The 25,159-nt window shown below is 43.5% G+C and overlaps 1 protein-coding gene across 3 annotated transcripts in view; it reads right to left on the bottom strand.

Moving 5' to 3' along the window:
* Positions 1-25,159, bottom strand: part of ZDHHC11B (zinc finger DHHC-type containing 11B) — a 92,804-nt gene that overhangs the window by 53,615 nt on the left and 14,030 nt on the right. Inside the window, exon 1 of one of the 3 annotated variants that reach the window (XM_054018608.1) lies at positions 24,889-25,098. The exons of the other annotated variants lie outside the window; for them this stretch is intronic. Coding sequence (XP_053874583.1) covers positions 24,889-25,098 — 210 coding nt within the window. Of the gene's footprint in view, positions 1-24,888; positions 25,099-25,159 lie in introns of those variants that run through there. 3 annotated transcript variants of the gene reach the window in all.

Genomic DNA, 25,159 nt, shown 5'->3' with positions numbered 1-25,159 from the left:
CGCTTCAAGATCCACAGTCTTGTGTTTTCCAGAAAAAGGGCCAGATCACCTGCCAATATCGCATGCAATGGTGGGATTCCTACAAGGCAGGTGGTGCAAGTATCACGGAGCAGATGGGGCTCAGAGTGCTCACCTTATTAACATGGACATTTCCTATACCCAGCCAAAAGTTCCTTTAAGAAGAATCTAGAGCAGTGATTCTCAGCATTTTTAGGCTCATGACCCATTTGTAAACTTTGATGCCCTGTTGCGACCCAGTAAATAGCATTAATGCAAGAAAATGTCTGGTTTACTAAATATTTCTTACCCACACTATATAATACACAGTAATGTAATAAGTACTAAGTAAGTACACTGTGCATACCATAGTGGCTGCTTCTGCCCTGCAGGGCTGGCATGGCTTGGCTCCCCACTTTGGTTGTGGCACTGCAACCCCAGAGGTGGCAGCACCACACAGCATTGGCCCGGTGGGCAGATTTGTGAGAGTTGTGTTGTGGCCTGGTATATGGGGGTCACTGCACCACACAATCTAATTCTGCCGGCTTCTCCCTCTCCCCATTGTGATTATGGAGGCACTGTGACCGTGCACCAGGATGCAATGCGCAGAGCGTCAAGCTGAGCTCAGCCAGCCCAGCAGAGCCACTGCTGTGGAGTGAGTTCAGGGTGGGATCTGCAACCTCACACCTCCCAGGACCTAGTCCCCTCCAGGGGACACACCCAAGCCTCTCAAGTGACCTTTTGACACATTCTCATGATCCAATTTTGGGTCTCAACCCATTTGTCGAGATACTCTGATTTAAGAAGAAGAACAGGAGTACTTGTGGCACCTTAGAGACTAACAAATTTATTAGAGCATAAGCTTTCGTGGACTACAGCCCACTTCTTCGGATGCATCCGAAGAAGTGGGCTGTAGTCCACGAAAGCTTATGCTCTAATAAATTTGTTAGTCTCTAAGGTGCCACAAGTACTCCTGTTCTTCTTTTTGCGGATACAGACTAACACGGCTGTTACTCTGAAACCTCTGATTTAAGAGGACCTGATCCAGACAGGCTACATAGGTCTGTCTCAGAACAGAACCATCTCCATCTCCTTCCATGGAGAATTATTCTAAGAGCAACGAAGAGGGGAACAAGGCCAGTGAGTTTGAAGATGTCCTTCACATATCTTCCTTCCACCTAACCAAATGATATCCCTCTTCCAGTGCCCTCAGTATCTTCCCTCATTGTCCTCAAATTGGGGGGGTTGGTTAGAGACAGTGATGAGCTCCCAAAATCCTAATAACCGGTTCCCTACCAGGTCCTTGGCAGCACTTTGGGGGTGGGGGGGTTTCTTTGCTCCGGGTTTTCGGTGGCACTTCGGTGGCGGGTCCTTCAGACCCGGAGTGAAAGACCTGTTGCCGAAGACCCGGTAGGGAACCGCCCGGTGAGTACAAGCCCCACGTGCTTCTCACTCCCCCATCCGAACTGCCGCCGAAGACCCAGTAGGGAACCGCCCAGTTAGTACAAGCCCCACGTGCCTTTCCCCCGCCATCCGACCCCCACCCACGTCCTGCCCCCGACTGCTCCACCCCCTACCCAACTTGCCCCGCTCCCTGTCCCCTGACTGCCCCGACCCCATCCACCACCACCCCGACAGACCCCCAGAACTCCCACGCCTACCCAATTCCCCCCCGCATTCCCCGTCCCCTGACCGCCCCCCCGAAACTCCCTCCAACTGCTCCCTGCCCCTTATCCAACCCCTCCTCCCAGCCCCAGCCCGGCCCCCTTACCATGCTGCTCAGGACAGCGTGTATCGATGCCACGTGGCCTGCTGGAGCTCGCAGCCCCACCCCCTTACCATGCCGCTCAAAGCGGCAGGAGGCACGCTGAGGCTCTGCGAGAGAGGGGGAAGGCGGGGGAGGGGTCGGGGGAGCCAGCCGGGAGCTCAAGCATGCCGGACAGGACAGTTCCGCGGGCCACATAGTTTGCCGACCCCTTTACAACCGGTTCTAAACCGGCTTCTAAATTTAACAACCGGTTCCCGGGAACCGGCTCTCCTCCCCCGCCTTCCCCCTCTCTCGCAGGGGAGTTCGGGGGGTGGTCAGGAGCTGGGGGTGTGGACAGGGGTCAGGGTGGTCACAGGGCAGGGAACAGGGGGGTTTAATGGGAGCAGGGGTCCTGGGGAGGCAGTCAGGAAGGAAAGGAGAGGTTGGATGGGGCAGCAGGGGCCAGTTAGGGGCGGGGTGTCCGGGGGCAGTCAGGGAGAAGGGGTGGTTGGATGAGGCAGGGGTCCTGGGGGTGGCAGTCAGGAAGGAGAGGAGGGGTGGATGTGGGGGCAGGGGGTCTGGGGGCAGTCAGGGAGAAGGGGTGGCTGGATGGGGCAGGGGTCCCGGGAGGGCAGTCAGGAAGGAGGGACGGATTGGATGGTGCGCGGGGGACGGGGGCATCAGGAGGCGAGAAGCGGGGCGGGGGGGCGGATAGGGGAGGCGGGGACCGGGCCATGCCTGGCTGTTTGGGCAGGCACAGGCTCCCCTAACTAGCCCTCCATACAATTTCAGAAACCCAATGCGGCCCTCAGGCCAAAAAGGCTGCCCGCCCCTGGGTTAGTACAATATCTAGCACAATGGGGCCCTGATTTCAGTTGGGTCAGTAGATGTTACTGTAATATAAATATGCAGCACTATTCGATCCATGCAAACTATTCACAGTAATAAACAAATGTGTGCTCGAGCACGCACATGTGGTTTATTATAGATTTTCAATATAATCTGTAATGGCATATTCATTTTCTTATCCGCAAGTCAAAGACACGGAGAGGGAGAAAACACTGCCCCTGTACTACAGACAAATCTCACGCACATTTACTTAAGTGTGACTTGGATTCCTCATAGATTTAATATATTATATGCAGGGCTGGTAGCGCCATCTATTGTTAAGGTTGCCTGACACTTCCCATTACAAGACCTTGTTTGCAGTTACTTACAACTTTGCCAAACTTTAAGTGTTTGGGCTGAAATTTTCCATGCCAGGTGCCTGCCTCAGGCTGAATTTTTGGGGCTTTTAATGTCTCCCTTCTGGACTCTTGCAACATGGAGGAGGAAGCTGCCCAATTCAAATGCAGAGGGGACGAAAGTCAGACCTGGGGAAAGGTGGGGTGGGGGGAGTATACTGGGAGAAGGAGCCTGGAAGGAGGGAGACATCTTGACAAGGTGCCAGTATGCAGGGGGAGAACTGGGACTGGCTGGGCAAAGAGACTGGGGCAAAGAGCCAGGCGGCAGAGGAAGGGACGAACAGGAGTGGAGAAGACCGGGCCTGGGATGGGAGACTACTCCTTGCCCAGCCAGAACAGATCTGTGTAGCCCAAAAGCTTGTCTCTCTCACCAACAGAAGTTGGTGAAATAAAAGGTATTACCTCACCCACCTCATCTCTCTAATGTACTATTGCCATCAGATACACTTTTACTTTACAGGGCAGAGGTCGGAATGATTGAGCTAAATGTTCCAACCATGCTAATGACCCACGTGGGTGTCAGTTATGCCACATGATGGAACTTCTGTCTTTTCAGTTTCAAAAAACCAGGAAAATACAAAAACTGTGTTATAAGAACTTTATTCAGGTTGCAAAGTCAAACATTCAAAAGTTAGGAATTGCCTGAATTAAGATTGCCGGTACACAGATGATTTCACGGTTAAGGCAGTTGACTGCTGCCTTGGGGAACTGGATTATATCTCTGCTTCTGCCAGATGGTTCATACATGTTGACAATCAAGTCACTAGTTTAACGCAAGTACGTTTAAGTGACCACCAGAGGCCAAAACACTTCCTATAAATGTGTAAATATTCATTGTGCCAAAGAGAGAGAGAGAGAGAGAGAGAGAGAATGAATGAATGACTCAATAGCCTGGTGATTAAGACACTCACCTGGGAGATAGGAAATGTGGATTCAAACCTCTCTCCTGAATCGGGGAGGGACCTGAGTTAAAGTCCTTGCTCCAGAATGGGGAAATCAAACTTAACCACTGGGCTAAAGATTATGAAGGGGGATAGATAGATATAATTTGCTGGCCCTAAAAACAAACAAAACTTTTCCGCAACACAAGCTATGGGGTCAAATATGCAACTAGTTTCTGGTCGACCCAAGAGTTCATTTTTCAGCGAATAAACTATTTGCATGAAAAATTTCACCCAACTCTATTAATGGATTATTTTTGCTGCCTATATTCCTAGTCTTTAACTGGGGACAATACCCACCCTCTCATCTCCAACAGAAGCGTTGTGAAAATAAATTGTTTGCTAATCCCTCCTATTACAGTGATAAGCACCACAGAAAAGCCCATGAGGAAATTAATAATTCTGTTTTCAGAGCACAGTTCAAATAGTGCAGAAAAAATAAGGCCCAAGGCCACACTCTGAACAATGAGGATGAAACAAAATATTCAGTAGGTGCCTATTAGCATGTGCACTAAATGATGCAGGGCCCGGTGGACAAAATAGTATCAGATCATGTAATTAGAGACTGTATCACAATGTGTACACACAAGGGGGCTGAACTAAGGTTTCACAGGCAACCTTAATTCTGCCTGTGACAGGTTGGGTCACAGAAACCCCCTTGGGACTGCCACTGATGTGCTGAGACTACCTCTGAGACAGTTTTCCCTGGCAGCTTGGGACTTCAATATCCTGTCTTTTGAGCCAGACACGCTAGCCTGCTGCAAACACAGACACAGGTCTGAACCACGTCCCCCCAAAACTGCAGACTAACTGAAAACGGCATAGAAAGAGTTCCTGTCTCTAGCACCCAGACACTCAGTTCCCAATGGGATCCAAACCCCAAACAAACCCATTTTCCTCTGTATAAAGCTTATACAGGGTAAACTCAGGAATTATTCGCCCTATATAACACTGATAGCTGTGCATATGCACAGCTGTTTGCTCCCCCAGGAATTACTTACTCTGGGTCAATTAATAAGCAAAAAGTCATTTTATTAAGTATAAAAAGTAGGATTTAAGTGGTTCCAAGTAATAACAGACAGAACAAAGTAAATTACCAAGCAAATAAAACAAACACACACAAGTCTAAGCCTAATACAGTAAGAAACTGATTACACTGCTCTACAGCCAAAATGCTTCTGAAATAAATGTAGTCAAACTTTACTAATTCTGGGTCACTGAGAACGAAAATGATGTTTAAAATTGTTGATTGGCTCTAGTTTTCAAGATATGCTATTGGATCAGTATATACAACCCTTGACTTGGGAATGGCGGAGGATAAGTGAGTTATAAAGGGAAGGGATCTCAATTTAAACCAGAAATGACTAAAATACATCTTTGACTGGATCTATGAATAAATCTATGACTGGGTTTGGACAGTACTTGCTTTTTAGGCAAAACAATGAATGATGCAATCTGAAGCTGGTATTGCGTCATACATAATATGAATTGCATCATGTTATTGCTAGAAGTCATGGATGATGCAATCATAACGAAGCTTACATCACTCTGCTGAACAAATTGCCCTATTTCAGCTCTAGAAATCATACAGTGTCATGCTCTCTTATTTGTCAGTGTTTGATTTTGCAAAGACACATATTTCTATTTAGCCAAAGTGAGCAGAGATGCCTCGTACTTGTGTGAACATTGCAGATAACTTCTGCTATATGTTTGTGGTGAAGTGACTTTTGCATCACAAAAGCACAGTATAACCACTATGATTAAGAAAGCCTATCACCTTTATTTTGGCTGCAAAATTGGAGATCAGGACAAGAGGTGGACCCCACACATATGCTGCAACACTTGTGCAACAAATCTTCACCAGTGGTTGAACAGGAAAAGAAAATCTATGCCTTTTGCAGTGCCAATGATTTGGAGAGAGCCAACAGATCATACCAGCAATTGTTACTTCTGCATGGTGCCTCCAGTTGGGAAAGGTGTGTCAAAGAAGAAAAAGTGGACTGTGCATTATCCAAACATTCCATCAGCTATACGCCCAGTACCCCACGGAAAAGGCCTGCCAGTTCCTGATGCACCAGAATCATTCTCACTTGAGTCAGACGAGGAAGAGGAAGAGGATGAAACTTCGGGTCCTGAACCATCAATGTCACAGGACCCACATTTTCTCCCATCCTGTCCTCTGAACCACACCTCATAACACAAGGTGAACTGAATGACCTTCTCAGGGATTTGGAACTACCCAAGAGTAAGGCAGAGCTGTTGGGCTCCAGACTACAGCAGTGGACTCTCCTGGCAGGTGATGTTAGGGTTTCCATGTTCCGTGACCGTCAAAAGGATCTTGTCCCATTCTTCTTCATGGAAGGTGATCTTGTAGCGTGCAACAACATCGATGGCGTGATGGCAGCCCTCATCATCGTTCATGATCCAGATGAGTGGAGACTGTTCATTGATTCATCGAAGACGAGTCTTAAAGCTGTTTTACTGCATAATGACAATGTTTTGCCATCAATTCCAGTTGGTCATGCAGTCCATACGAAAGAAACCTATGACAACATGAAACAACTTTTGAGGTGCATAAACTATGACCAACATCAGTGGCAGCTTTGTGGCCATTTGAAGGTTGCTGCTCTCTTGCTTGGTCTGCAGACTGGATACACAAAGTATTGCTGTTTTCTCTGCGAATGGGATAGTCGTGCAAGAGATTCCCACTACATCAAGAAAGATTGGCCACTCCGACAGTCATTGGAGCCTGGGAGGAAAAGTGTTCAGCACCCACCTCTTGTTGAATCAAGGAAGATTTTGTTACCACCCTTACACATCAAGCTGGGTCTGATGAAGAACTTTGCCAAGGCCATTGACAAAACACAAGCAGCTTTCAAGTACCTCCATGGAAAACTTCCAAGGTTAAGTGAAGCTAAGATAAAGGAAGGTGTCTTTGTTGGTCCTCAGATTCGTGAACGTCTTTGAGATGATGCATTTGACCATGCCACTGCGTGGCAAGGAAAAGATGGCATGGAAAGCTTTCCAGTTAGTGGCAATAAATTTTCTCGGAAACAAGGCAGACAACTACAGGTTGTTGGTGGAAAACCTCCTCAAGGCATACAAAAGCCTTGGTTGCAACATGTCACTAAAGATACATTTTTTGCACTCTCATCTAGATTTTTTTCCACCGAACTGCGGAGCAGTGAGCGACGAGCACGGCAAACGATTTCACCAGGACATTGCAACAATGGAGAAACGCTATCAGGGCAAATGGAGCCCATCAATGCTTGCAGACTATTGCTGGACAGTGACAAGAGATGCTCCATTTAATGAATACAAGAGACAAGCCAAGAAGCGCCGAGTAGACACTGAATAGGAGTAAACTATGTACATAATAGTTTTTGCCTTTTGTTTCATAATAAATTTTATTTATATAACCCTTTTGCTGATTTTTAAAGTGTTCCATAAACAGGACAGGTGAAATATTATCATGTGAAGCAACCATAAACACATGAAAAGACCTAGGTTTACAATTTATGATTAAAACTCTACTATCTACACAATATACATAGACATAAAATGTAAAAACTTAAATATCTTAGAAACAGTAGCCAATCAATTGTTTTAATAGTCATATTTGAATTCAGCACATCAAAATACATAATAAATAGCACATTTTATCTCTGAAGCAGACGACTTCTCAAAAATTGTAGACCAGTGTTACAGATAAACCTCACCCTCAGAGATGTTCCGATAAGCTTTTTTCACAGACTAGACTTCTTTCTAGTCTGGGCCCAATCCTTTCCCCTGGTACGGTCCTTGTTCCAACTCAGGTGATAGTTAGGGGATTTCTCATGACTGCAGCCCCCATTGTTCTGTTCCATCCCCTTATATATCTTTTGCACAAGGCAGGAATCCTTTGTCCCTCTCTGGGTTCCCACCCCTCCTTCTAAATGGAAAAGCACCAGGTTAAAGATGGATTCCAGTTCAGGTGACATGATCACATGTCACTGTAAGACTTCATTACCCACTTGCCAGCACACACATATACAGGAAGACTTTCAAGTAAACAGAGCCATTTACAACCAATTGTCACCATTAATGGCCCACACTTTGCATAATTACAATAGGACCTCAGAATTATATTTCATATTTCTAGTTTCAGATATAAGAATGATACATTTATACAAATTGGATGACCACACTCAGTAGATTATAAGCTTTGTAAGGATATCTTACAAGAGACCTTTTGCATGAAGCATATTCCAGTTACATTATATTCACCCTCATTAGCATATTTTCATAAAATCACATAGAGTGCAACATCACACTGTTCTCTCTCTCTCTCTCTGTGTGTGTGTGTGTGTGTGTATATATATATATATATATAAAAAATAATAAAAACTTCATCCAGTCAACATTTTTAATGAACAGCTATTCAATATAAAGAGCTAGGCTCACACAAATCTATAAAAACAGGGAAGATTGTCTTACATATGTGTCTCCTATTGAAAAGTAAGGCATGACAAAAATAAAAATAAAGCTCGTTCATAAAAAGAATCCAAAAGACTTTTACTAAAGCAGAAACAAGTGATTTTTCTGTATCACACCTAACTGCCCAAGCAAGCATTGCTCTTTGCACACCTTGACAAGCATGCAAAGAAAAAAAATTTCACACCTCCGGGTAATCTGGGATTCACCTAAAATTAATCTGATGGCCATTTAAGTATAATCGTTAGCAAATATTTCACCAATAGTTTTAGCAAAAACAGCCAGCGAAAGCACCAAAATGGATTGGATGATGAGCATCACACCAACTTCATTTGTCACATTAGCCGCATGCAATTTAATACAAAAGAATTTAAAACAATGTGTCTATCGCAAAGAGTATTAGAATATGACTGCAAAGGTGCTCATACTATACAAATACTAATCAAGAAAAAGTTAGTTGTAGAGGGTTATTTTTTTTTTTTTTTTTTAAACAGAGGGTATTGAAAGGAGGGGTGTTGCTTTTCTTTTGGTTCTTCTTTTCAAAAAGATAAGACACAATCTGTATTCTTTGATAAATAAATTAAGAGGAATTGTTATGGGGTAGACAAAATTCTTAAGGGCATAGAAAAGACAGATGCTGTAAGATAGCTTCATTTAGTGTCACACTAAAGACTAAAGAGATCAGGATTAACTTGAGGTAAGGAAGGATGAAATACTAAGTGCTTGTCTACATAGGGAAGTTACTGCAAAATATACCTAGGATGTGAACTGAAAGTGCACTAGCTATTCAACACCTGCTTCCTGTGTGGACTCTTTTTCAGCACCGAAAGTCATTTCCAAAATCGATTAAACTAAATTGCCAAGTGTCCATATGGGTAGCTAGTGCGGAATAGATATTCCAGGCTATTTTCCCCTGTATAAACAAGCCCTTAATTTAAACAGAATGTCTTCACATACAGACTAACATGGAAATTAGTGCAATGTGAAAACAAACAGTTTAAATGCAGTTTCAGAAAAAGAACTATACTTGCAAGTACCAAGTAGTATTTGTATTTCAATTTCACATTTAGCGCATCTCTTTTCTATGCGATTTACAAATGATACACAAAGATCTATGTAAAGTCCTGCTTGATAGTTCCTTAGTCTAAATTGTAAAAAAAAAAAAAATAGTTTTTATTGTCTGAGAGTATTTTTTTTATTTATTATTGTAATATGGCAAATAGTTTTAATGGAAAAATGACTGAAAACCAAATGATCTGTTCAGAGGCCAGAGAAGAATCACACATTGATAAACTAGGTACTAAAACTGCAGCTCTGTGGATAATTGCTGTGCAGAGCCCTGAGAAATTCAATCTTCAGGCTAGTTAGCTTCAAGCTTTCCTGGAAGAGTTCACTATTTGAGAGAAATTTTAGCTGAAATCAAGATGGTTTCTTGTAGACTTTGTGCTGTTCTACATTCTAAAATAAATTAATAGGCATTGCTTCATTCACCCAGGCACTGCATCAACCCATCCCATCCCCAATAGTTTGTAACTGAAAAGAATTATGAGAATGGTTTAGGGTTAAATGTTTACAAAAAAAGAAAATATGGAGGGAGGTTCATTTTTGAAGGAATGCACAATCATCGTTCCAGATATTTCAATATGTTGCAGTATACTTTTAATGTACATAGAGGGCCTGATTTTCAGCCCCAATGAGAGATGTGCATGGGCCTGTTTTGCACATGCACTACTGCAGGGGTAGGCAACCTATGGCATGCATGCCAAAGGCGGCACGCAAGCTGATTTTCAGTGGCGCTCACGCTGCCCGGGTCCTGGCCACCAATACGGGGGGGCTTTGCAGTTTAATTTAATTTTAAATGAAGCTTCTTAAACATTTAAAAAACCTTATTTACTTTACATACAACAATAGGTTAGTTATATATTATAGACCTATAGAAAGAGACCTTCTAAAAACGTAAAAATGCATTACTGGCGCACGAAACCTTAAATTAGAGTGAATAAATGAAGACTTGGCAGTGGCACATCTAGCCACGTGCACATAAATCAGGGATTACAAGAAATTATTTTGGGGATGTTCTATGGCCTGTGTTATATGCAGAAAGGCAGACTAGCTGATCACAGCGGTCCTTTCTGGCCTTAGATTTTATGAAGTTGCTTAGAGCCACAGTGAATGCAAATAGGTAAGTGTGCAAGATAAGTGCAAATTTCAGGGTGAAACATCAGGCCTAGAGTGGATGAAGGAGTTATACCCTCTCTCTCTTTGGCTTTAGAAATCACGACGACTTTTAGATTATTCCTATTGCCACAAACAGTTTTAGTCTGTTCTTGGAAGCATACCCTTTATAATTTGTTTTTTAGGTGTGTGTCTTTTATACATTAAGAGATTGTCTACATGGAGATTGTATGTGAATTTATGTCACACCAGGGCGTGCCACACACACTAACTGGCCATAACCTTTAGTGCACAGTAGTGGGGTCCCCATGGCCAATTAGCACGTTGCATATCCTCAGCTTGCCATGCAATAAGTCTCAGTGTAGCCAACCCTTAGTTATGGCAATTCCATTGCCAAGACCAAGTGAGTTCTACTATGACTCCTTCATTGTAGCCACATCTCAGGTTCTTGACTTGTTCTGCTGCATCAGGTAGCCAAGAGCTGGGGGGTGGAGGGGGGAGAAAGAGGAGGAGGAGAAGGAGGGCAGACCAGGTTTCCCGGTAGGAGCCTCTAGGCATCAGCCTGGCTGGCAGCGGGGAGTTGGACAGGCACAGCCCAGCTTGAAGAGAGGAGCCCAGGCAGCTTGTCTGGGAGCCAGGGGTAGCCATGCTCTGAGCGGAGCGGGCGCAGCCTGGCTGGAAGTGGGGAGCCCAGGGCAGCTGGGTTCTAGCTAGAGCATCCCACCCAACCTGGTGACAGCCCAGCTTTATTGTCAATTTCGCAGCTCCACCATGGAGCTCCAGAAATTGACAAGAATGACAGCCAACAGCCAATGTAAGTAATGCAGCGTCTACACAGACGCTGCGTTGCCCTAACTACGCCAACATAAGCCCTAACATCTTTCGTGAAGCTGGAGTTATTACGTCGGTGTAGTTGGGCACTTACATTGGCAGGAGCAAGGCTACAGTGTGTACACTAACATAATTAGGTCGACATAAGCAGATGTGTTCTCAAATTGTAAGTCTCTATGCATAGTTTTCCATGGGCATGAAGTGAGTGTGCTGTATGAAGACCAGCACCTGCATAGACTCATAGAAATGAGATGGACTGGTTACCTGAAAATCTGAGAAATAATCCTCAATAATTTGGAAGAGATTCAGAGTATTTGTCAAACTTTGTGAATGGATATGGCAATCTGTCTATTGAAGCATGAAGGCTGTTGAAAAGAATTTGGATGATTTGCTAACTTTCCTTAGCTGAGATTATAAAAACAGTTGTGAAATTTTTTGCTCCTATGAACAATTATCTTCAAAAGCAATGAATGCACCTTGCTAAAAAGGAGTTGAATTGATTACTGTCGCCTCTGAAGAACTTCAAATATCTCTTTTTTTTATTTTAAAGATTTTTTTCCCCCCTCAGATTTCATCCAAGCACATTGTTTTGAAAGATCCATGTGACGAAGCATCAACATTAAGATGTGCCACTGAAAGAGTCAAAGTATTGCCCCCAAATTTTTCAAGAATCCATAGTCACTGACCACTTACAGGATCCCAAAACGTAAATGAGCATTAGTGGTCCAAGATTTATCATAAATTGATTGATCAAACCAGGGTGAATTCCAAAGGAGATTTTCAGAGACGAACTCCAAGTTATACAAAAGCTTGTCAGCAATCTATTCTGCCATCTTGCCAGCCTTCTTGAAATTGTAATCACTGCATGCTTTGATTGACCTACTTGGATTGGATATTGAGAAGATGAAAGTTAAAATGACTGTATTTAAACCACGGATAAGTACGAGAAATTGAAAAGAATTTGAACAGGTTTTAAATCAGTAGTGAGCAACCTGCAGGGACGTTCTGGCCGCCGCTTCCCACAGCTCCCATTGGCCGGGAAAGACGAACCGCAGCCACTGGGAGCTGCAGGTGGCCGTGCCTGCGGACAGTCAATGTAAACAAACTGTCTTGCGGCCTGCCAGCGGATTACCCTGATGGGCCGCAGGTTGCCCACCACTGTTCTAAACGCTGCCATGGAAAAGAGTCTTTCCAATTTGTGTCTGAAATGTTATTTGCAGTCTTGTTGTTTGGAGCATTAACTGCAGCTTGTGAGATTTCCTTTTCTTGTTTGAAAATAATTTTACCTCACCAAAGGATGAACATGACCCATGAAAGCAAGAGAGAACTAATTCTCCTGTCATACAAAAGTGACTTCAAAACTGAACCTAGATATATTTTTGAAGAAGAATTCAAATGCTATTATCCAAGTCAACTTCATGTTTCTATGAACAATCTTTACATAACACAGCAATTTCATCTTAAGATCTATACTTTTACATTTCTGAATCTTTGAATTTTTTGAATGCTTGAATAGGTTATACTGAACGTCACAAATATGTAACCTATTTTTCCTGATTTCACAACCATAAAATTTTAAAAGAGGCTTCTGGCTGAGACTGTTTTTCACTAACTGCATGAACTTCTAAAGGCAAGCATAACTGCTCCTCTTGTCATGCAGTCTAACCCACCTGCCCTGCCCTCGTGTCAATGTCCTAACTACAGGGCTTTCAGCAATATCTTTTAAAGGTTGAAATCCAAGAATATGCATTAGGGCAGAAAATATGAATTAGTAACCATTATTCCTTTTATTAAGATCTACTGAGAAAGTGTGATTATTTTGACACATTCACAATTTGAACTACACTGGACTCTTAGGCCTTTTAGACACTTTGTTAAGGTGCAGAAATAGAAACAGAAAACTGATTATATTCATATACTGCAAAGTAGTAATTTTCAGTATTATTTTTGTTTCCCACAGGGTTTATTATTCATGTAGCCATAAGCACACAGTGCAGTCATTAATACTTATTCTGCAATACCTAAATATCCTGTTTACTCAGAGATATTCATAATTAAGCTGCCTCACTATGAAGAAACATCCAAAAAGCAGAACATGTCATTTTCAGCTTCCCTTTATCATAAACCCTTGCATTTACAGATCTGAAGATTTACAGATCTGGATTCTGGACTCCAATTTTCATGTTACAGAGAAACTGTTTGACTACCCCCCTCCCGTTCCCCGCATTCTTATGGTAGATTTCATGACAATACTTGCGTAGCTTCTTAAGGTGGTCTCAAATGTGATCTCCGAAACAGATCTTCCCTCCAGTCAATCTTGCTCTCTTTCACTAACTTCAGAGACTGCCTCAACCTTGTTAAACATATTCCTAAAAGCCACTGAGATCAAACCAGGCACTGGTCTGTCTGCCTCTTTTTTGCCACACTTTTATCATATTTCTTTCATTGGATCTTGCACAACAACCTGCGTCAATTAAGTTCAAAAGCACTCAAAATGACCTTGAGAAGCCTTTCTGGTAACCTACACAGCAGTCTGTATAGCTGTGCAGAAAATCTAGCTAGTCTTCTTCTCTGTTCCCGGAGCAATAAAAGGTGGGAAAGAACACATTGTGTGGCCCAGCAGCAACCAATTGAGCTAATTAAGAAGTAGGCTTTACTCTTTCCCTGGCTCCTCTCTTGGTGTTATTAGATGAAGTAACAGAAGGAAGTTGACAGGAAGGTGGCCATGATGTAAGACAAGGATCGCCACTTTTTATGAAAGTTACCTGTTTTATGTTGATCCTCTCCAGATTGCTGAACTTCACTTGGAAACAACTGACAAAAGGCCAACTCCCAAAGAATCCATCCACAATTTACACTAGCCACATTGTATGTCAAGACAGGATCTTGTACATTTAGTTTGTACTATAGATTCTAGTGCAGTGTAGACATGTTCAATGATGCTGGTAATTAAATATGAAGACTTGACTGAAAGCAGTAACTAATAAATTCTCGGTAATCTGTACCCTATATTGGAAACAAAAACTATAGCACCTGTATCTTACCTAATTAAAATTAGGGTAAAGTGAGCAACAACGACAACAACAAAAATCAACCAGAAACTTTTTTTTTCTCCAAGTGTAACAGAAAACAGGAACAGGTTGTGAAACAAAACCAGCACTAGGACAGAACAGAGACAACAAGAGCAAAGCTTACTCCAGGTACTGTACATGGACTTGAAATTTAACCTCACTTCCTCTCCTTCTACAGCACATGAGCTAGAGTAGCTTTTCTTCCAAGTGCAAGGAACATGAAAATTGAGGGTGCCACATACAAACCACTCACATGTGGGTGCTCTTCATTCAAATAGTGTGAGAAATGTGGCTGGACACCATGATTCTTCAAACACCATTTTGTAAAGTGGAAAGTGCAGGAAGCTTTTCACATCACTTCTTAAGAGATCACTTCAGCATAGCAAAACACACACACAAACACACTTTCCTTTGAGCAGTCACCAAACCACAAACTCCCAAATGTTTTCTGCACAATTCCAACTCTATCCTTGGGCTAGCATTAGCTAGTATGATTAGTTAAACTTATCAGTAATGATGAAATAAAATGAACCCTGCCACAAGGGCATGCTATCCTTGTATACTTTGCTGGAAAAAGGATACTACATACAGTAGAATCTCAGTTATGAACACCTCAGGAATGGAGGTCGTTTGTAACTCTGAAATGTTGATAACTCAGAACAAAACATTATGGTTGTTCTTTCTAAAGTTTAAAGCTGAACGTTGACTTCATACAGCTTTGAAACTTTACTATGCAGAAGAAAAATGCTGCTTTTAACCATCTTAATTTTAATTAAACAAAATACACAGTTTCCTTACCTTGTCAATATTTTTAGAAACATAAAGGGAATGTTTTTTTAATAGTTTTTGTTTAACACAATACTGTACTGTATTTGCATTTTTTTTGGGGGGGGGGGGGGGTTGTTTCTACTGCTGCCTGATTGCGTACTTCCAGTTCCAAATGAGGTATGTGGTTGACCGGTCAGTTCACAAATCTGGTGTTTGTAACTCTGAGGTTCTACTGTGTTCAAGATACTGCCCAATACAGGATACAACAGAGACTATGACAGAACAAAAGCGCCTCTCAAAAGACATCAAACCTAATAAATATGAACTTTGACCATTATATTGTCTGTGAAAGTTATTTCAGCAAGAATGAAAAAATGTGGTATACGATTATACTGAATTAAAATGCCTAGCAGCTTCCTGTGAATTTGTGGATGTCCATTTGAGGCAAGAGAAATAGCTGCCTGCCAGCCAAACTTAGAAAATGAAGTATATGAAACTCCCTTAATCCCACTTGTTATAGTCTTATATATAGCTGATATAAGCAAGTATAGCAGATATACAGGCTCGACAGAATGGAGTAAAATAAAGCTAGTAATGAGACCGCTGTGGCCATTCATGCGTAGCCCTTTAGTCTCGCGCACCAGTATCAAAACAGGCATTCATAAGGCAATAACTGAAGAGGTTTATCATCATACATTAGTTGGGCCCTACCAAATTCACAGTCCATTTGGGTCAATTTCACAGTCATAGGATTTTAAAAATCATAAATTTTACGATTCCAGATATTAAAATCTGAAATTTCAGTGTTGTAACTGTAGGGGTCCTGACCAAAAAAGGAGCTGGGGGGGAGGCACAAGGTTATTGTAGAGGGGGTTGCAGTACTGCTACCCTTATATCTGCCCTGTTTCTGGCAGTGGCGCTGCCTTCAGAGCAGAGCGGCCGGAGAGTAGTGGCTGCTGGCCGGGAGCCTAGCTCTGACGCGCAGAAGCAAGACTGGCATGTCATGGTATGGCCACCGTTACTTCTGCGCTGCTGCCTTCAGATGGGCCCTTGGTCAGCAGCTGCCACTCTCTGGCTGTCCATCTCTGAAGGCAGCAGAGCAGAAGTAAGGATGGCATGGTATGGTATTGCCACGCTTACTTCGACACTGCTGCTGGCACGAGAACGAATGGGTATAAACTGGCCGTGGGGAAGTTCAGGCTTGAAATTAGACGAAGGTTTCTGACCGTCAGAGGGGTGAAATATTGGAACGGCCTTCCTAGGGAAACGGTGGGGGAGACGGACCTGTCTGGTTTTAAGATTAAGTTAGATAAGTTTATGGAGGGAATGGTTTAATGGTAAAACATAGTAGCCAAGGAAAACCAATCAATGGTACGTAAATAGTATAATGGCCAACAGGCGTCAGGCTAGAGACTCTTGCCTACATGCTCGGGGTCTTACTGATCGCCATATTTGGGGTCGGGAAGGAATTTTCCTCCAGGGTAGATTGGCTGAGCCTCTGGAGGTTTTTCGCCTTCCTCCGCAGCATGGGGCAGGGATCGCTAGCAGGAGGGTCTCTGCCGATTGAAGTCACTAAAACACAGGATTGGGGACTTCAACAGCAGAGTCCAGGGAAGGGTTTTGTGGCCTGCAGCATGCAGGGGGTCAGACCAGATGATCATAATGGTCCCTTCTGACCTTAAAGTCTATGAGTCTATGAGCCTTCAGATCTGGGCGCCCAGCAGAGAGTGGCGGCTTTTGGCTGGCCGCCCAGCTCTGAAGACAGCACAGAAGTAAGGGTGTTATACTGTGATCCCCCTAAAAATAGCCTTGCAACTCCCTTTTGAGACAGGACCCCCAATTTCAAAAACACTGATCGCCCCTATGAAACCTGTATAGTATAGGGTAAAAGCACACAAAAGATCAGGTTTCATGGGAGGAGACCCAATTTCATGGTCCGTGACGTGTTTTTCATGGCCATGAATTTCGTATGGTGCTGTACATTACTAATATCCACAATTGCCTGGGCAATCCACCATGACAATGACAAGAGAGTCACATGTAGAATCATGAGAAAGAGTAGATGGGATCTGCTCTAGGATGGACAACTCCCGGATTTTTCATTTAAAAAAAAAAAGGTGTTTTATTTTATTACTTAAACAGCCTGCCTGCAAGCATTCAGTTAGTGGTCTCAACACAGGCTCCACCTACCAGGAGTTGAGTCTCAGTTTCCAATAAAGCAGAAAGTCACGGGAGGGGACTTTGGTGCTGCGGCCCGAGTATGCATCAACTCTTCTCCCTCTGCATCAAATCTCTTGTCATTTTTGGAGCCTTCACACTTGGAGCCCCACTTACCTCCATCACCTGATGATAGAGTACCTCTGCTGCAGGACTCATTGTGGTACAAATCTCTATCAGCATGCAAAGAGTTATACCCTACAAAAACCATCCCCCATTCCCAATTAAGCAGGCAGCTTGTCCTCAGAGAAGTCCTATCCTGGCAAGAAGAGAAAGTGACTAGCCAGAGAGAAGACTAAGGAGAGACACCCATCACAGTTTCACAAGCTTACGGATAAGTAAAATGTGGTGGGATGTGGAGAAAATGAACATTGCAAGGAAAGAGTCTGATGCAAAATTTCTCATTTATTCCGGGGAAGAAAGAGGGAGCTCTTTACCTAATCATAGAAGCTTCATTCTTGGGGACCACTAAAACAATAGAACCTCACCCTGTTATTCAACCTACCTAGACTGGAACGCAGGGCCGTCCCTAGCTATTTTGGTGCCCTACGCAGCCCCCCCCCCCCCCCGGGGGGGGGGGAGGGCTGTGTGGGGCCCTGCCCCAGGCCTCCACAGGGGGGAGGAGGGGGCTGGCCCCAGGCCTCTGTGGGGGATAGGGGGAGGGGGGCTGGCCACTTCCTGCAGGAAGTGGAGTGACCCAGCCCCAGCCTGCTCTGCTCCCCTGGCTCCCAGGCTTGGGGGAGGGGAACCGCCCCCCAGCACTCGCCGGCAGCATGGCTGGGAGCCAGGGGAGTGGAGCAGAGCAGGCTGGGGCCGGGTCGCTCTACTTACCGGTGACTGCAGGCCCGACCGCTTCTGGAGTCCTCAGGGGAGTGGGGGCGGGGCTGGGGTGGAGCAGGGAAGAGGCGGGGCTGGAGTGGGGCAGGGGCAGGAGCCCTGGGGAAGAGCCGGAGCAGGGCCTGAGCACCATGCAGCTGTGCAGGGCACCAGGAAATTTGGTACCCCAAATTTCTTGGTGCACTATGCAGCTGTGTACTTTGCATATGAGTAAAGACGGCCCTGCTGGAACCCCTCCTGAGATCTTGTGCTCCGGGATGTAGAAGGAAGAGGTAGGTGAAATCACGTGGGACAGGGTACAGTAGTGAATTGCAGAGAACTACAAGCATTACAGCTGATTGGTTTTCTCAGCATTTTTTTTTTTTTCTTTTCTTTTCTTTTTTTTTAAACTCAGAGTATGGCTACATGGCAACTAGATAACTGCGGCTGGCCCATGCCAGACAACTCAGTTTACAGGGCTTGGGCTGTAGGGTTGTTTCATTGCTGTGTAGATTTCTGGGCTCAGGCTGCAGCCCAGGCTCTAGGATCCTGTGAGGTGGTAGGGCCCTAGAGCTTGGCCTCCAGCCCAAGCCCGGTCCTCTATACAGCAAGGAAACAGCCCCACAGCCTGAGCCCCGTGAACAGCAGGCAAGGGCCAGGTGTGTGTGTAGTTGCTGTATAGACATACCCTAAATCAAAACCCACACAACCCAGGCATTACTTTTATCTAGCCTGAAGTATGCTAGACACTTTACAGAACACAGTAAAGGCATGAACCCTGCCCCAGAGAGCTTCCATTCCAAATGTACATTTAGAACATTAAAAGTTAGAACTAGTAAAGAGAAGGTGGGAACATGGAGGAAGAGCAAAAATTATGGTTAACACCATGCAATTGCTTGTTTATCTTTGTCTGCACGTTGCAATGAGCAGGGAATTTGATGCAGTGCAGAAAGCTGAACAAGGAGATCAGAAGGGTTAGCATAAAGACTGTAATCCCACAGAGTGAAGGTGGGGACTGGAAGAAGAGGCAAATTGGGACACGAATCACAGCTCCCTAGTGTGCAGAAAGCATCTAGCACATTTAAACAAAATAACAAGAAGAAGTGAAAGAAGAAGGAGATGGCAGAAGTGCTAGGCAGGTGATGTGGATCAGCAACATACAGAGTGAGATGAGATCCAGATGGTGCATACTCTTGAGGACGAATAGGAAGAGGAAAGAGAAAGAGGGGAAAACCAACCCAATAGCTTTCTTTGACAGGGTAACAAGCCTTGCGGATTGGGGTGGGGGGGAGGCGAGGAAAGAGCCGTAAACATGGTATATCTTAACTTTAGTAAAGCTTTGATACTGTCTCATATGACCATCTCATAAACTAGGGAAACGCAATCTAGATGGAGCTACTATAAGGTGGGTGCAAAACTGGTTGGAAAACCATTCCCAGGGAGTAATCATCAGTGGTTCAGAGTCATGCTGGAAGGGCATAACGAGTGGGGTCCCACAGGGATCAGTTCTGGGTCCAATTCTGTTCAATATCTTCATCAATTATTTAGATAATGGTATAGAGACAGTACATTTATAAAGTTTGTGGACGATACCAAGCTGGGAGGGGTTGCAAGTGCTTTGGAGGATAGGATTAAAATTCAAAATGTTCTGGACAGATGGTCTGAAGTAAATAGGATGAAATTCAATAAGGACAAATGCAAAATACTCCATTTAGGAAGGAACAATCAGTTGCACACATACAAAATGGGAAATGACTGCCTAGGAAGGAGTACTGTGGAAAGGGATCTGGGGGGGGGGTCATAGTGGACCACAAGCTAAATATGAGTCAACAGTGTAAAACTGTTGCAAAGAAAGTGAACATCATTCTGGGATGTATTAGGAAGAATATGTAAGTAAGACACGAGAAGTAATTCTTCCGCTCTACTCCACACTGATTAGGCCTCAACTGGAGTATTGTGTCCAGTTCTGGGCACTATGTTTCACGAAAGATGTGGACAAACTGGACAAAGTCCAGAGAACAGCAACAAAAATGATTAAAGATCTAGAAAACATGATCTATGAGGGAAGATTGAAAAAAATGGGTTTGTTTAATCTGGAAAAAAGAGAAGACTGACAGGGGACATGATAACAGTTTTCAAGTACATAAAAGGTTGTTAAAAAGGAGGCAGGAGAAGAACTGTTCTCCTTAACCTCTAAGGATAGGACAAGAAGCAATGGGCTTAAATTGCAGCAAGGGAGGTTTAGTTTGGACATTAGTTAAAACTTCCTGTCAGGGTGGATAAGCACTAGAATAAATTGCCCAGGGAGGTTGTGGAATCTCCATCATTGGACATTTTTAAGAGCAGGTTAGACAAACACCTGTCAGGAATGGTATAGACCAGGGGTTCCCAAACTTGGTTCGTGGCTTGTTCAGGGTAAGCCCCTGGCGGGCCGCGAGACGCTTTGTTTACCTGAGCGTCTGTAGGTACGGCCGCTCGCAGCTCCCAGTGGCCGTTTCCAGTCGATGGGAGCTGCGGGAAGCGGCGCAGGCCGAGGGACATTCTGGCCCCCACTTCCACCAGCTCCCATTGGCCTGGAGCGGCGAACCGCGGCCAGTGGGAGCCGCGATCGGCTGGACCTGCGGACGCGGCAGGTACACAAACCGGCCCGGCCCGCCAGGGGCTTTCCCTACACAAGCGACATCCCAAGTTTGGGAAACACTGAGGTAGAAGATAGAAAGGTCAGATTTTTACTAGTTTTTGATGATAGACTAAATATTTCAAAGAGCACAGAGATGAAAAGGAGGGAGGTCTAGCCGTGGTTGGCATAGGGTGACCAGATAGCAAGTGTGAAAAATTGGGATGTGGTTGGGTGGGGGTTAACAGTGTATATATATAAGACAAAGCCCCAACAATAGGGACTGTCCCTATAAAAATCTGGTCACCCTAGAATGGCGGGAAGGAAGGAAGGAAGGAAGAAGGCAGCAGGAAGGGGATCAGAGGTGAAAGTAATGAAGGCAGGGACAAAAGAGCGGGGGAGAGGGGAGAAAGAAGGTCACCAGAGACAAGGGTCAGGTGAGATGGAGCAGTAGAAATCAAACACACAGTTAAAAGGCAGTAGAACACAGTACAGAAATCAACTGATACAAGGAAGTGGTAAGTCAGCCTGGTATCTAAATGAGGCAAGTGAATCATATGAGAACTCAGGGGATGGGAGTGAAGTTGTGTGGTGATGACAGAAGGGAGAAGTCTACAGGCTCTAGAGGTCATGTCTGCTGTTCAGTGGAGTCCCAGCAGCTCTTTTTAAAATCCAACTCCTGTTGTCTTGGTGTCTGGTGGAGAGTGAGGAGATGGGACCCAGGGGACCCCCTCCAGCAGCTATAGACTCAGGCAGCAGAACAGGGTAGTGTAGCAGTTGAAGGGAACGTGGAGTCTCAACTTATGGACAATATATAGTTTCAGAGTAACAGCCGTGTTAGTCTGTATCCGCAAAAAGAAGAACAGGAGTACTTGTGGCACCTTAGAGACTAACAAATTTATTAGAGCATAAGCTTTCGTGGACTACAGCCCACTTCTTCGGATGCATATAGAATGGAACATATAATGAGGAGATATATATACACACATACAGAGAGCATAAACAGGTGGGAGTTGTCTTACCAACTCTGAGAGGCCAATTAATTAAGAGAAAAAAAAGCTTTTGAAGTGATAATCAAGCTAGCCGAGTACAGACAGTGTGATAAGAAGTGTGAGAGTACTTACAAGGGGAGATAGAGTCCACGAAAGCTTATGCTCTAATAAATTTGTTAGTCTCTAAGGTGCCACAAGTACTCCTGTTCTTCTTTTTGCGGACAATATATAGGTCCTCCTGTAGCCCTCCTACTCATGGATGTTCTGGTGTTAACTTGTATTTAAGGTTGTAAACAAGTAATCTCGACCAGAGGCATCAAGCATTATACCTAAGGAAGGCCAAAGCTGATCTTCAGGTATGAGATATTCACCAGTCACATCTGTGACCAACTGCGGAAATGTCTATTATTTTTATGAATATTGTGTGACTCAGTTTCCCTGTTCAATTTTGTATTGCAGCCTGTCTGAATCAAAGAAAGCTCTAAATAGGATATTACAGAACCTAACAAGACAGGTAAAGCAAAGACAGACTCCTTTAAAGCTGGGAAACAATGGTTAGAATATCAAGTGATGGGAGAATTTACCTCCCTGGCTCCATCCAGGCTAGGATATTTTACTTTTACCCAGGTAAAGCCTGAAATCAAAAGGCCCTTACCAGTTAAAAAAGTACCTCTGCCAGATAGGAAGGGGCTTTTTGGGTGAGCTGAGAGAGGCTGGCCAGGGATGTGTCAATGAAAAGGCTGACAGACAGAGACAAAAAGATTAAGCAGCAATGCAAGCTCTGTAAATTGGTTCTCCAAACTCAGAGACAGGGAATAAACCAGACCTGCCTGAGCTATGGATAGAGATGCTAAGCTTAGGTAAGGGAATATGCATGTAAAAGCCTCTTTGTTATTTTATATCTACTTTTCTAAGCACTGTGCAAAATAAATCATACTTAGTTTTGGAGAAGCTGTTTCTGTCTCTCTACAAACGTATCCTGTCACATAGGCTCCCAAAGAGAAACCCTAACCAATAGCTTCGGTCTCATATGGATTATTCTTTAGAGGTTTCCTTCTTTAGTAAGTTCCTCCAACCCAGGAGCAAAAGATCCTTCTGTTCAATTAAAACCACAGTTTACACTAGCAGTTCTCTTTTGTTCCTTTTAAGCAGTAGCCTTACCTCAAAAGCCCTGTTTCCTTATGAGGTTTCCCAGCAATCTATTTAACAGTTGTAACTAATACCTAGTTAATTTAGGGCATCTGAAAAAGGCCATTTTATTGCTTCTCCACAGGTTTAATGCCTCATTATTATTACAAGTTAAAGCAAAGGGTTTATGCATATCTTCACATTATTTTCTCATTTTTTAATTTGGCCTTTAATTTTGTTTGGCCAAACATAAAACAGAATCAATTTCATTTCTTTGAGGTTGCACTGCTACCACCTCACTTTAAATGGACAAAAGTATGAACTGCAACAAATATGCACCCATATTCTTTTCTTGGAGTGGGGAGGGCTATGAATTTTCATAGGTCATACTATCAGTAGACCTCTCAAGAAGTTTTAGTCTATAAAATGCTGCCACACCTATAAATGTGATAGGAAACCAAAGCTTGTTAGCCTTGACAAGTTACTGTAGCTGTTTTATCCCTTACTTGGTGATCATCATACCACCTCTTCAAGAATTCTTCTAAATCAAATAGTAATAGCAAAAGTAATACAGCAAACTGGCTCTCCCTGTGCAGCATTCAACTAGTAACACAATCATGGGCATACTTTGAACTTAGTTGATACCAAACTAGTGGACCCAGGAGAAATTCTGACAGAAACAGACGAACACAGCCGTAAGGAAATGGCCCCTCTCAAGCATACAGTAACACTGCCCTCCTTTTTCCATTTTGGTCAGACTTCTTGTTTTCTTTACTTCTATGTAAATAATATCATCTCAAGCAGCCATCATCTTACTTGTAGGTCAATGACAGCAGCAGCAGGGCCATGCATAAAATGTTCAATGTCCCCCCAAACCAGTCACTGATGGTCACAAGTCGTTTGTGGTCACCGGTCACAAGTCATTTGTGAAACAGGGTAGTGCGTATCACAGCAAAGTTATTTGGGAAATCCAGAGCACAAGGAGCTCTAGACACAGATTATTATTTTGATTTTCATGTAAAGAAAGAGGCTTTTTTCTTCACTGGGATTTTAAAACATCTTCAATAGTTCTGCAGTGTAAAAAAAGTTTTTTTGTTGCTTATAATGTACACGAAAGATACAAGCTAGGCAGACATACTTATATGACTGGATTTTAAGGCACCAGTTTTTCTGTTTTGTGATTTTTTTTTCTTATTTGCTGTGGCATGGACTTGAGAGTATTCAAAATGAGACCCTGAAAGTAATCAAGCGAGGCAAATGTACTCCCTTGCCATATGATACACATTTATAATGAAATGATACCGTGAAATTCCATTTATAGTGAAATAGAATGAAAGTCCAAATGTTTAAAAACTATTTCTGACTTGGCACTTTGGCAACCAGTCTGATCCCAAAGTTTATTCTGTTGCCAGTTCGGATACACCATGCTAATGGAAATGCAGGTTATCCTCACAGAAATGGCCAACTGGTGAAAGAGTTCCAGCCTCCAACAGCACACCTTGCCAACTACTGACTGATGTTAATGTGTAGAAATCAGAAAAGGGATTTCAAGATTTCAAAAAGAGAACAGTAGGAGTACATATGAAATACCTATGTGTGGTCTTTAGAAATGTGTACATGCTTTTAAAATAATGAGTAATATTCATGCTCAGCCTGGAGTTGCAAAGCACTAGAAACTTAATCTGGTCCCCCTGCCTAATTGCTATGTTCTAAATTCTACTCAAGTTTGATTTAATTTTTTTAAATTTCATTTTTACTAAATTACTAAAGATTTTGAGGGGGTGGGGGGCAAGGGAAAAGATTTCCAAGTCCAACTAAAACAAATCTGGGTATACATTACAACAAAATACAACAACAAATATGCAACTTACCCAGTACCAAAATATGCAGCAGCATTGACAATAATGATCAACAAATCCCAAAGGTTTATAATGATATAACAGGATGCTTTGATATCCTTTTGAGAATCTAGACCTTTGTGGATTGCAAACATTAGAAATGCAGCAAGTAGGTGAACTCATGTCACACGTCTTCTTTAACAACGAAAAAATGAAAGGAAAACAATCCTTCTCCGCTTTCATGAAGTCTCTGACTTTTGACTAGATTCATGCAAGATTTCAGCCCTCAATTATGTCAGATTAA

This window comes from Malaclemys terrapin, chromosome 2 (assembly GCF_027887155.1).
Source record: "Malaclemys terrapin pileata isolate rMalTer1 chromosome 2, rMalTer1.hap1, whole genome shotgun sequence".
Classification (NCBI taxonomy): Eukaryota; Metazoa; Chordata; order Testudines; family Emydidae; genus Malaclemys; species Malaclemys terrapin.
Note: the sequence above shows the minus strand (reverse complement) of the source record. Positions and strands in the feature narration are given on the sequence as shown.